Source organism: Haemaphysalis longicornis, unplaced genomic scaffold, assembly GCF_048455015.1.
Source record: "Haemaphysalis longicornis isolate Haplotype H1 unplaced genomic scaffold, Haemaphysalis longicornis Haplotype H1 scaffold_9, whole genome shotgun sequence".
Lineage (NCBI taxonomy): Eukaryota > Metazoa > Arthropoda > Arachnida > Ixodida > Ixodidae > Haemaphysalis > Haemaphysalis longicornis.
This window is the reverse complement of record NW_027526460.1, coordinates 130,542,935-130,555,837: the sequence shown is the minus strand read 5'-3', so window position 1 is coordinate 130,555,837 and position 12,903 is coordinate 130,542,935. Positions and strand designations below refer to the sequence as shown.

The 12,903-nt window shown below is 48.6% G+C and overlaps 2 protein-coding genes across 2 annotated transcripts in view; one reads left to right on the top strand and one right to left on the bottom strand.

Annotated features, from left to right (window-relative positions):
• Positions 1 to 848, bottom strand: part of LOC144153438 (hydroxylysine kinase-like) — a 185,299-nt gene extending 184,451 nt beyond the window's left edge. The window contains exon 1 of the mRNA XM_077685085.1: positions 802 to 848. Within this exon, the coding sequence (XP_077541211.1) occupies positions 802 to 848 (47 nt within the window). The remainder of the gene's footprint in view (positions 1 to 801) is intronic.
• Positions 849 to 972: 124 nt separating this feature from the next.
• On the top strand, positions 973 to 2,923 carry LOC144153437 (presenilin-1-like). The gene is made up of 2 exons (XM_077685084.1): positions 973 to 1,074; positions 1,541 to 2,923. The coding sequence occupies exons 1-2, from the start codon at positions 973 to 975 to the stop codon at positions 2,921 to 2,923; spliced, it is 1,485 nt and encodes a 494-aa protein (XP_077541210.1).
• Positions 2,924 to 12,903: the final 9,980 nt, after the last annotated feature.

The window sequence follows — 12,903 nt, the reverse complement described above, 5'->3', positions numbered from 1 at the left end:
TGTGATGCACGCAGTGAATATACTAAACAAACTTTGAATATGACACGTGGTACTTGACCCTCATTTATCATTATTCATTGCAGCCTCCATTCGGACGAAGCTTAGCTATGAGTCGCGGTCAACCCACCACGCTGGGTGTAGGCAGGAGTGGTAGGGGCGAAAAGGGAAGAAGAAGAAAGCGAGTTCTGCCGCCAGGATATCTGCTCTGCCCTCCGGAGCTTCAATGAAAATTCTAATAAATTTGTACCATACTTGGTTTCGTTAATTCTGGCAATTTATTGATTTGTCATTGATCCCATTCTTCTGAATTCCTTTTCACGATCATTATTTTGACTTTTAGTTTTCTAACCCTGTAGTTAGACGAGGAAGAAGGAACGTTTAATTTTGGCGAAACGGAAGTTGTTAGAGAGGTTCACTCGCTAGGGCGACGTCCTCAGTCCAGAATGTTCGGGGCATGGGCAGCCAGCAGCGCCCGGGAGATCAGCTGAAGCTGATCCACTAAATGTTAGCTGGTCAGCTGGCCCTCCCACTGCTCTTGGGAACGGGCTGGGAGATGAGACAGATTTTGGTGTGAGAGACAACCTCTGTTTGCAACAACTGGTTATTTATCGGTCCTATGATTGGGTATGTGCCATTAATCCCGAATCATCGGTATCGCGATCGTCGTCGTCGTCGCGCGTGGATGCACGAGAAAAGCGACGAAGAAGCAGACACGGAGGATCGTGACCTTGCGGGCTGCAGTTCTTCTCCGAGATGGACCACCGGCGCGTTCTGGAGCAGCTGTCCCGGCTGTACGAGCACCTTCTGCGGCAGGTGATCACGCTCATCACGGCCGTGTCCGTGTGCATGCTGAGCGTGAGCGTGCTCACTCGCGTCGTGCAGCGCAGCCACAACGAGGACCTGCAGCTACGCTACGTGCGCTACCCGCTCGAGGACGACGAGGACCTGGACGGCGGCGAGTCCTTCGTGCTGATGAACTCGTTCGCCAACGCCTTCAGCTTCCTCTCCGTCATCATGATCGTCAACTGCACCCTGGTGATCCTCTACAAGGGCGGCCACTACAACATCATCAAGGTCAGTACTGCGTACCTCTGTAGTCAGAGCAGTAAATGCTGAGGGCATAGCCGAGGCAGTGTGTGTAGCTGACTGCTACTATTGGCGCTGCCTGTGTGAGACCGAGCTGATTTAACTCCCGATAAAAAGAAATTATTTATTGACTAACGAGATTCATACTACATGCCGAACGGAAGCAGATAATTTATTCGTCTCTAGTAGCCTGTCTTTTTGTCAAAATGGGGGAGGGAGGGGGCGTATTTGTACAAAACAATAAAAATGATGGGAATCGTTCAACTCTCCAGCGAATGTCCTATATTCGGCCTCGGATCAATTATGGTGATAGTTCCTCTGAACAGGCAGGTTGTTTCAAAGCATTCGCCATAGCAAATACCTTTACGGAAATTTGATGCGCATGTAGCTAGCGCAACATTGTTGGCTGAATTCACCCGCATACAGAAACGAAAGCTCGTCATAAACTGCGCAGGCTTGGCTCATGATGGGTTCGGGCATCTTGCTCTTCGCCACGGGCTACTACTATTTGGGACGGCTGCTCTTCTACTTCAACACACCGGTGGACCACGTGACCTGCTCGTTGATCACGTGGAACGTCGGTATGGCAGGCATCGCGGCGCTCTACTTCGACGGTCCCTTCATGATGCAGCAGGGCTACCTCGTGTACATGTCCGTGCTCATGGCGCTGGTCCTCGAAGAGTCCCTCCCCGAGTGGACATCCTGGGTCCTCCTCGTTCTCATCTCCATCTGGGACGTGTTCGCCGTGCTCTGCGTCGTGGGACCACTGCGGATGCTTCTCGAAACGGCCAAGGAACGCAACGAGCCGCTGTTCCCAGCGCTCGTCTTTTCCACCTCTTCGGCCTGGTGCTACGACATTGGCGAGCGCTCGGCCAGCTTGACCCTCGTCCGCGACATTTCTTCCACGGTCATCGCCAACCCGGATGGCCACAACCCCGGCAAGGCAGCTGTCACACAAAGCTCACTGCCTACCTCCACTGTGCACGCCGACGTTCAGAATCTCTCGTTGGCGCACGACGACGAAGACGATGACGACGGAGACGAAAAAACGGATCTACCACTTCCCAAGAGCGAAGTAGTAGGGGAAGAGTCACGCTCTGCTTCCCCCTTGCTGGAGAATGCGGACACAGAGACGATGTTGGAAACCACTAACGGATCCAGGAACTCATCTGACAGGCGTGCAGAGGCGCCTGCTATGACGTGCACAGCCATAAGCAAACAGGACATGGTGGTAATCGACGCTCCACACGAGGCGACTTCTCCTGGCGAGGCCAATGGCACGAACGACACGGAGAGGCAGATTCCAGGTTCGCTGTCACCACGCACCGTGCCCCAACTGAATGCACGGGGATTTCAAGCAACGCGCCACCCGGAGGGCTCGTACTACGGCGGCACGCGTGGAGGTGGTGGCACACGTGGCGCTTGGCACGACTTCGGGCCTGCTCCGCGTTATATCCCGGAGGAAAACGCCAGTCCCCTTCATGGCGCCGGTGGTAGCCATTACCGCCGGCATGAAATCGCCCTCGCCTCACGGTGTCCGCACCATGAACCCGCGGGAGAGCCACAGGCCGACCAAGGCATGAAGATGGGGCTCGGGGACTTTATCTTCTACAGCGTGCTCGTGGGGAAGGCCTCGAGGTACGGCACTGCAGCCACGGTGATCACCTGCTACGTGTTCATCATAATGGGTATCTTCCTGACGCTCACGCTGCTGGTACTCCTGCAGAAGCCCCTGCCCGCCCTGCCCTTGTCTATCAGCCTAGGCATGCTGGCGTACTTCTTCAGCGTCTCCTTTACCGAGCCTTTCTTCGAGGCCGTGGGCTCGGTGGCCTTTTAGCGCTGCTCGTCCCTGCATGGGGGCGTCCAGCCGGTTACGTCGACGCTCCTGGATGCCTGAGGGGACAACAGATGGACGCTAGGGGGCTTGCGCTCGTGTTTTCGGGAGATGTCGGGCGGTACTGATCACAGCGTTCGTTTTTAGGGCAACGAAACCTCTGGGTTCGTTGGGGCAAAGTAGACCTGCAACTATATGTTGACGACCGAAAAAGGGCCTGAAAAGTACTGTGCGCAATGACCAATGCCTTGATGTAATGCAGAGCCTTAAATAGTTTACGAAATGTTAATAAAAGACTTTCAAAGAGAACATTTCCGCACCAAACGATCGCACTGAGCACACCAAGCGCAGCTACGGCAAATTGCCACTGGCGCTCTCCGCTACAAGATAATTCTTGAAGGCTTGTTGACTCGGTGGATTTATAACGTTCGCATCGTTTGTAATACTGTCCATACATGTTCTCTTTATGGTTTTATGTACATCAAGATGTGCCAATGTGCACTGTCCGGCTCGTGAACAATAATCAATAAACCGATTTGACCCATTGAGCATTAAAAATCAAAGCCCCTAAAAAAGATGGTTGAGACACGAGGCTTCTGCGACCGTGTCACGAAGGTGCAATCGAATGGGCGTCGGGGACCCAGGTTCATCTTGTTTCCTTGAGGCGCTTTATGTGCCTTCGCTTGTGACATCGTCGTTTTGTGAAGCCCTTTGTGTAAAGCTGGCTTTCCTCCAGTGCGTTTTGGAGATGAGACAGTCGCCCTCAGTGAGGCATAGTAAGCTTCCCTTTAAAAGGCCTGTCGTTCTGCTCAGCGCCGTAGTGCCAAGGTTTGAACTACTCCGGTTTTTCAATTTACCAATCCGGGAAGTTTGTTCCTTTCAAGGCGAAGGTTTTTGCCTCTCACTGGTGATGTCCAAACGCAAACAAAATTTCCCCGCATTTCCCCGAGGGGAAGAATGTGAAAGTGCGAATGCAGGAGTTGAATTTGCGCGGTTCGGTAATGTTCGCGAAAGAGAGATCACACACACACACACTACAAAAAAAGAAAGATGCATTTATTCACAGACACCTATTTGTGTTGTCGTTGTACTTGATTGCTAGAGCGGATCTCAGCTTTTAAATTTCGTGTCAGTACTCCTTTAAGCGGGTGCATTAGCCCTTCTCACGCCCGATTCCTGGCCAATCCCCCACGTGGGTATGTGCCATGCACAGATACCTATTTGTGTTGTCGTTGTACTTGATTGCTAGAGCGGATCTCAGCTTTGAAATTTCGTGTCAGTACTCCTTTAAGCGGGTGCATTAGCCCTTCTCACGCCCGATTCCTGGCCAATCCCCCACGTGGGTATGTGCCATGTCAGCGGCCAGGCAGCGCGCGCCCATCTCCCCCCGTTGCCAAGGAAGACGAGGAGCGCGCGCACCCGCAGCTGTTGCTATGTGGACGGACGGCGGTCAACGGAATTCAGGGTCGCTTATAAAGTGCATTCGCACTTAAAACGCACTGCGGGAAAGCTAACTTTCCCTGCTATGATACTTTCCCGGAAGTATAGTGCTAGGGAGGAAAATGAGGAAATGGTAAACTGTTTGAGAAGAGAGATAAGCGAGTTCAAAGATTCGGGTGAAATAATCTGTCGGGGATATGAATGCCCATATAGAAGGTTTGGATGGGTACACAGACCACAGCGGTTCTCTAGTGATAGATCTATGTCAGGAAAACCGGCTTGTAATAGTAAACACGGAAAGCAACTGTGACGGACAAATAACGTGGGAAAGCGGTAACAGACAGTCCAGGATAGACTACAGTTTAGTGTCCGAGACAGTATACGAAAGGTTGCGGGAAATGAGGATAGATGAAAATGGAACAGACAGCTTAGGAAGCGTCCACAAGCGGCTTACCTTGCACTTTGGAGACGCAACCCGAGCAAATTTAGAAATAGTTACAATAGGAGGAACTAATTAGAACAATGAGCAGTTACAGATCATCGCTGATATAATGGAAGCTGAAATCGATAAATACCCAGAAAAAATTGGGATTACGACGAAAAGATTGCGTTCATAAAGGGTAAGATGAATGAAGCAAAGTAACGAAACCGATGGAAAGGGAAGAGAAAGCCGAGAAGGTGGTGGCACAAGGAAATAAAAGAGGCTATTGACCAGCGAAGAAAGCCGTCTAGAGAACATAGAGAGGCAAAAAGAACTGGTATGGAACCGAGGTAGTGAAGGAGAAATGGGATATCTACCGGGAAAAAAAACTAGAGATGCAGAAAATGGTGCAAGCAAAGATGAAGCAGAAAAGCGAACAATGGATGGCATAAATACGGAAGAAGGACAAAAGCGCATCTAAGAAGCTTTGGAATCATGCAAAATTACTAAGCTCAAGAAACGATAGCCATCAAAAATTCTTGGTTGAAGAGGAGGCGAAATATTTAGAAGGAGAGCACGCAATGGCGCATATTTACCGGGTAATTAGTAAGACGTTTGAGGCAATAGTGGTAGGGAAGCCTGAGCCGATAACATCAGCGCCTCAAGACTGCGGAAAGGGAAATACGTTTGAGCAACCTTTATCGGAAAAAAGCATCGGTTTCCCCCCATCGGTTTCTTTATCAGTTTCCCGGAAACCTTTATCGGAAACCTTTATCGGTTTCCCTCCAGACAGCAGTGGGCCCGGACGGAATATCAATGCAACTGATAAACTTGCTTCGACCTAAAAGTAAGGAATCGTTTATGAGGGCAATAGATGAGGTGATAGAAACCAAACAAATACCAGACGACTGGCTACAAAGTAGGATGAATTTATTATATAAAGAAAGGCACAGGAGACAAAGCCAGTATTGCTTCATACAGACCACTCACAGTAACGTCAGTGGTGTATAGATTAGTAATGCAGGTGATAAAATCAGAAATTCAGGGATGGATGGAAGAAAATGAAATACTTGGGGAACTGCAGAATGGATTTAGACAAGACAGGCGACTGGATGACAATTTGTTCGTGATAACGCAATGCATTGAAATTGCGAAAGCACACATTTGACCCTAATGGATTACGTCCTTGGGCATTAAAGGGGCATATGACAACATAAACAGAGAACGGCTGTGGAGAATGCTGAAACTCCAAGGATTAGATGACGAGTTAATACAGTTCCTTAGACAATAGAGTGCACCTTAGACAATAGAGTGCGCCTAACATGGTATGGACAGAAATTCGCCCAGCAGGTCAACATCCATCGGGGCTGAAACAGCGATGCCCTTTGAGCCCAATACTGTTTATGCTTTACAGGGCACGGTTAGAATAAAAACTGGAAGAAAGCCAAGTAGGCTTTAGCATAACCCATATGCTGCAAGGCGAAGTGGTACAATAGCATATTCCGGGAATGTTATACGCAGACGACATTGTTGTTTTAGCTGATAACCAAACCGATATGCAACGGCTAATAAATATTAGCGGCCAGGATGCCACCGACCTCGGGTTAAATTTTAGTGCAGAAAAATCAGGAATAATGGTTTCCAGTGACGCTACCACTGACGTAGTGTTTATCCAGCAAGGCGAATTATCTAGAGTGAAGGGATATAAATATTTGGGAGTGTGGATAAACGAAGGGGATAACTACTTAAGAACTCACGAGGAGCAACTTAAGCTTAAGGGAAAGCGAAACGCAGCTATAATGAAGCATAGAGCTATGTGGGGGTATAAGAAGTATGAAGTAGTAAGAGGAATGTGGAAAGGAGTAATGGTTCCGGGTCTCACGTTTGCGAAGGCTGTACTCTGCTTAAAATCAGACGTTCTATCAGGCCTTGAAGTGAAACTGAGAAAGGTAAGACGTTTGGCCTTAGGCGCGCATGGAAAAACAACTAACGAAGCAGTTCATGGAGATATGGGCTGGGCGTCGTTTGAAGTTAGAGACGCACAGAGTAAAATATGCTTTGAGACGAGGTTGAGAGCAATGGATCAACGAAGGTGGGCAGCTAAGGTTTTTAGGTACCTATACTTGAAAAGCGTGGACACACAGTGGATAAGAAAGACTAGAAGGCTAACGATGAAATACGGAAAGAACAGTGAAGAATCCGAAACAGCCAAGGTAACCAAAAAAGAGGCAAGGTAGATTGGAATGAATAAGTGGAAGGAAAAAATGGTAGGTAAAACGCCGTTAGAGATTTACAGGGCTGAGAAAACTAAGAGCTTTGTGGGGAATTATTCACACAATGATGGGATATGCGTGGTCTGCGGAAAAGAACCAGAAACTATGCGGCCCATAGTGTTAGCATGTGAGGGTATCCATCCAAATCTACATGAAGGAAATATTCGGCTTCCAGAAGCCCTAGGATTTAAGGGTATCAGAGAGGAAGTTAACTTCAAGGCTGTCGAGGGGACGAAAAGAAGATTAGAATGCTGGTGGACAAAAAGCAGAGGGGAATATTGCCTAGGACAGTTACCACCTGTAACAAGAAAAAAAGTATTTTGTACCTGCCCTAAGCAGCGCTAGAATTAAACCAAGAGTGTAAAGCATGGGTATATTGGCCCTTTTTGGTAAGAGGACATGTCATCACCCCGCTACAAAGGGGAAACCAATAGCAATCATCAGCTGATGCGCGCGTCTCCCACTCCGCGGGCAAGCCAAGCGCCGCTGCTGCTCTTACTTTCTTTCCTTTTTAGCTACAATCCTGGCTACGGGCCAACGCAAAAGAGGGGGAAAGGGGCGGGGTAGGAAGCAACCAGCAAAGACAGCTCCATGCTCATCAACGAACAATGGCTTCCGATAACTATTTCTGTGTCGCACGCTACGCACCAGCCGTTCGCGGATTCGATGTATGTATGCAATTTCTCTAAAGAAATTATTGAAATAATTGGAAATTGAGACAGCGCACGGGATCACCCGTATAAATTGCTACCTCTGGCTTTTTCTGTTGTCTTGTTTTATTTTAATTGGCCAGATTTGGAGGAAAACCCCAAGGCAGAGTCAGTTTCTGGGAAGAAAAATTTGACATCCACCTCAATGAAGCAATCAAATCTTCCTGCGCATGTTTTGTTTTAATTACTTTTGTAGTGCTTCAGGTCCCCCCCCCCCCCCACCCACCCTAAACTGAAATCCTGAGTACTCCGCTGTTGTGAGCACCCGCCACTGAGTGCAACAGATTAATCACAGCAAAATTTTACTAATGTTGCTCTCAACTCGTAACTGATTCGTCTTTACTAGTTTCAATGTTTTAAGTTCGTATTGAGGTTGGGAGAACATTGCTTAAAGAATATATATATATATATATATATATATATATATATATATATATATATATATATATATATATATATATATATACTGTAATTGTCATAGGTTACTTATTAAAAGTACCTGCCGCGGTGGCTCAGTGGCTAAAGCCCGTTCTACATGGAGCGATTTCCCCTGCGAATTCGCAGATGGGGCGCGGCTCCTGCGGCAAATCGACCGTTTGTCGTTGCTGCGGCAACGACAAACGGTTGATTGTGAGGAATGATCGAGCGTCCCCGGCAAACGCCGCTCGTGCAGCGGGGAGGCGGTAGAGGGGCCGTAGGAGGGCAATAGGAACACAGCTAGGTGAACGTCACGGGCACGTCACGGCATCACCATTTGGACGCTTAGCGACCAGATGGCGTTGCTTGCATACGCGCGGCTAGAGTTCCTGTATATGCTCCCTACGGGAGCAGAGTTGCGCATAGGTCCGCCATCTTGACCGCCGAGCATCCAAAGCAGCGTGGGAAAGCCAACCGTCGGGCTTGAAGGAGTCGTGCGCACCGCGGAAGGGGAGCGTGAGCGCGGCCCGACGTCGCTGCTTTTTTTTTTTTTTTTGTAACGAGCGCTTTGCTTTATTATTAGGGGTGTTTTCCTATAACGCATATCCTAATATCAGGAAGATATGGCTGTGCAAAATGTTCCGAAATGTCCCTCCAGGTCTTAACAAACATATATGTGTTACTATAAATTTAACGAAGACGTGACTCGTTTTGCTCAATAAACCTCCATACTGGTTAGATGCCTGGTATAGAATCAGCACGCGCGTATATACACACTGGGTTATTTGGAACTGAACCTACAGTGTTTGCAGTCTATAGTGCATGTCGGCAAACTTTCATTCCTTGACAACGTAAAGTGATGTGACCAGGCATCTAACCAGTATGGAGGTTTAGTGAGCAAAACGAGTCACGTTTTCGTTAAATTTATAGTAACACATATATGTTTGGTAAGACCTGGAGGGACATTTCGGAACATTTTGCACAGCCATATCTTCCTGATATTAGGATATGCGTTATAGGAAAACTGCACTCAAGAGGAGGAGGAGGAGTAAGAGGAGGAGGGGAACGCATATCCGAATATCGGGAAGATATGGCTGTGCAAAATAGAGCTAGGCGTCAGCTTCTCATGTAAGCATTCGAACAAAAGGAGCAGTCAGCTGCTAATAACCTACAACAGCGAAAATGGAAGACCAAAACAAATTCTAGGTCTTCAGGGCTGTCGGCTTGACCGCGTACTGAAATTGTGCAAAAGATACTCTTCATGTACTAGCGTGTTGCGGCTTGTCGCTCTCGCGCTACGAACTACGAATGCGGCATGGCAGCTGCGCAAAATGTACGAAAGACGCCGACAGCAGAGGGCAGCAGAGGCGTTGCAGCCGCATCGCCGGCTTCTCTGCGGTGCGTGGATGGTTTTTGTGCACGTGACGGCGATCAGCGAATAGGGTCGTGAGCGGCGAATGGAAATCAAAGGCGCAACTCTGCTCCCGTAGGGATCATATACAGGAATTCTAACGCGCGGCGTAAGCGCGGGCGCACCAACACAAACGCACGCGTGTTCACAACACCATGTCGCGCGTCGTTTTCAACGAATGCTTAATCGTTGTCCGCGCATGTCGCGGACATCCCAGCAGTTCGGAAAAAGCACATGAGAACCGAAGAAGTTCCGTCCGAGGTACACCAATTGTGCTAGGCACGCACAACAAGCGAACCCAGGGTTGCTTGCGGTGTTTGTCTTTTCTGCTATGTGTGCGTATATTGAAAAATATTTGGCGATTGGTAAATGAAACCCCTAATAAACTCATATTTACTGCAAAACCATATGAAACAACTTCCCAAAACATTTGTTTTAAATCACGACAAGCTTTGCTCGTGGCAGACCTAATTCGGTCTGCAAACAATGTGTTTCTGAAGTGTGAAAATCGCGACGTTCGCAGGCCTTGTAGACGACATTTACAGGCATTGCGAACTTCGCAAGTGCGAATGTTCGTTCCACCGAATTCGCAGGCGAAAAACGCACCATGTAGAACGGGCTTAAGGCGTTTCGCTGCTGAGCACGAGGACGCGGGTTCGATTCCCGGCCCGGCGGCCGCTTTTCTGATGGAGGCGAAAAGCAAAAATTACACCCATCTCCCCGAAGGGAGCCATGAGTAGGATGCGGAGCGTCATGGGGGTTCCATTTGCGTTTACATTATGTTTGTTAGCCAAATTTGGTGGAAATGTAGTGAACCCCGTAATGCTCATATATCCTACTCATGGTTCTTTTCGGGGAGATGGGTGTAATTTTCCTTATTGTATGCGTATATACGCGAGTGAGACGAGATTGAAGTGGTATATAAAGGTCTTTATTTAGGTTTGCACGTCTTCTTACTTTGAGTATGACGGCCTTATGGTCGCTGAAGTGCACAGTCAGTGGATCTCGTAGCAGCGGTGTTATGTAGTCGTCGCCGTTGCAGTTCGTAAAGACGAGATCGATACACGTTCCGTGGATTGTAGTTGGGTGTAATTGCTTTTAGTGTTTGCGCCGCTGATGCTCTCACCTAATTGCGTCAACACATTCACTGACGGGGCTGTTGCTTCCATCCTACTTCATCGAAAGAATCACGGAGTCAAGCGCAAGCACAACCGGAGTTGTTGTTGTTGTTGTTGTTCCTCTTCTATAGCACGTACCCACGTGGGGGATTGGCCAAGAAACGGTGATGTGCGGTCGCCGGACCACCGCCGACGCCGCGGGACATACCCCCGAGTATAAGACGTGGGGGATTGGCCAAGAAACGGTGGTGTGCGGACGCCGGACCACCGCCGACGCCGCGGGGCATAACCACGAGCATAATACGCTCCGCAACTAAAACGCCCGTCTGTACGAGATTTCGGCGCACGTTAAAGATCCCCAGGTGGTGAAAATTAATCCACAGCCCTCCACTACGGCGCGCCCCATCGCCTGCATTGCGTCGGCGCGTTAAACCCCACAATCAATCAATCGATACCTATTAAAACTATCCCAACGGCTGCTAAGATATCATGCCGGAGAAAAAGCATCGGTGGATTTCAACCTGCGAACTGAACTCAAGGACACAAGAAAGACTGGAAACGAGTTTATTCGGACAGTTTATTTGGGCCGTACGATTCAGTGAAATGCCAATGGTTATACAGCGCGGTGGTGCATCCGAGTCCCTTGGCGAAAGCATCCCTGTGCCGTGCAAGTCACCGGAGAAGCGCGAGCTCCACGTGACAAGTTCCTCTTCTCCGCCACACGCCACTCGGAACTAGTTTTAGCGACCTTCTGCCAGGTGAAAACATTGTCTGCTCAGAACTACAGTTAACAGCGGTATTTAGTGGGATCTGTTCTTGCGAAGCTTAGTATATCGCCATGGTGATTTCAAGAGCATAAACTACCTATTTCGATCAAATTCCGGCAAAAAAAAAAAACTTTCAGTGCAGTTGGCCTTTAAGGATAGCAAAATGAAGTGGTAAGGGCGAGAACTTCCAACCTTCCCATTCCCTCTTCCGCGGCTCTTGGAACTTTTCGCTACAGGGTTACCTTAGTAAAAATAACAGCAGGCGTGGACGTTTTACTAGACCTGTTCCGTTCAAATTATAGGTCCATAAACTCAGTATACAGCGCGTGAATGGAAGTGGTTGATTACGAGAACAAATCTGTAGAAACACTTTTGAATACGAGTAAAAGGTGAGTGAAGATTGAGAAAAAGTGAGTACAGATTGAGTACGAGTGCGAGGGAGTTCAGATTGAGTATGAGTACAAAAGAGTATATATGAGTTCAGTACAAGTGAGTACAGGTGAGTTGAGTACGAGTGAGTACACATTGAGTAGGAGTACTCGTGAAGACTAGTGAGTTTGAGTGGAGATGATTGCGACTACAAATGAGTACGTGCTGAGTGAGTAAGAGTGATTTTTCGTAAAGAAGAGCTTTTTCAGTCTGAGTTTGAGTGAGTTATGCGTGAAGGAAAAAAAATTGTGATTGCGTTTCAGCGAGTTCTATATGTTTTGCCGACCGGTGACTTTACGTAATGCAGTACTAGATAGTCTACACCGTGGCAAAGCTTATATGCGCTAGCGAATATTAGAAAAGAATCTGGGAGTCAACGCTTCGATCGGCTAGCTTACACAGCCAGGCTGACTCGTTTCATAGTTATGACACGCACGCAACGCGTAAATACTGTTAAGAAATAAAGATGGGCAGTCAGGGGGCGACAGTAGGAGAACAGGAAGAGGAGGATCGGGGTGCGCACGGCCTCGTCAATCGACTCGATCACCACATCGGAAGCCAGACGCTGGTCCTCTTTCGCTATACATTTTCTGATACTCCCACCGCCGCCAAGTTGGTTAGGAGCTAGCTAGCAGCGGCACGGTGAGTGGTGAAGTCCGGGCCGCACTACGACCAGTTTTTCGACTTCCATAGCGGCGCATAATTCCACAGCAGCAATGCTTGTAGGCTGGCTGGGCGTTCAGTGGAGCCTTCGGCTGGGTGTCTCGGTGCCGTCGATCTCGGTAAACGGCCTTGTCATTCGAGCGAGGCAGTACAAGTCCATGGCCAACGTCACGGGCAACGACCGCTTCCGGATTTGCTGGATCAAAGTGACTTAGGGGATAAAAGTGAAGATTGCGAACGGTCAACCGGAAAGAGAGACCATGCTCCTGGTTTTCGGTCGCCAGGCAGCCGCCAGGATCAAACGGGAACAGTTGATGTAGACTGCCAAATTTTC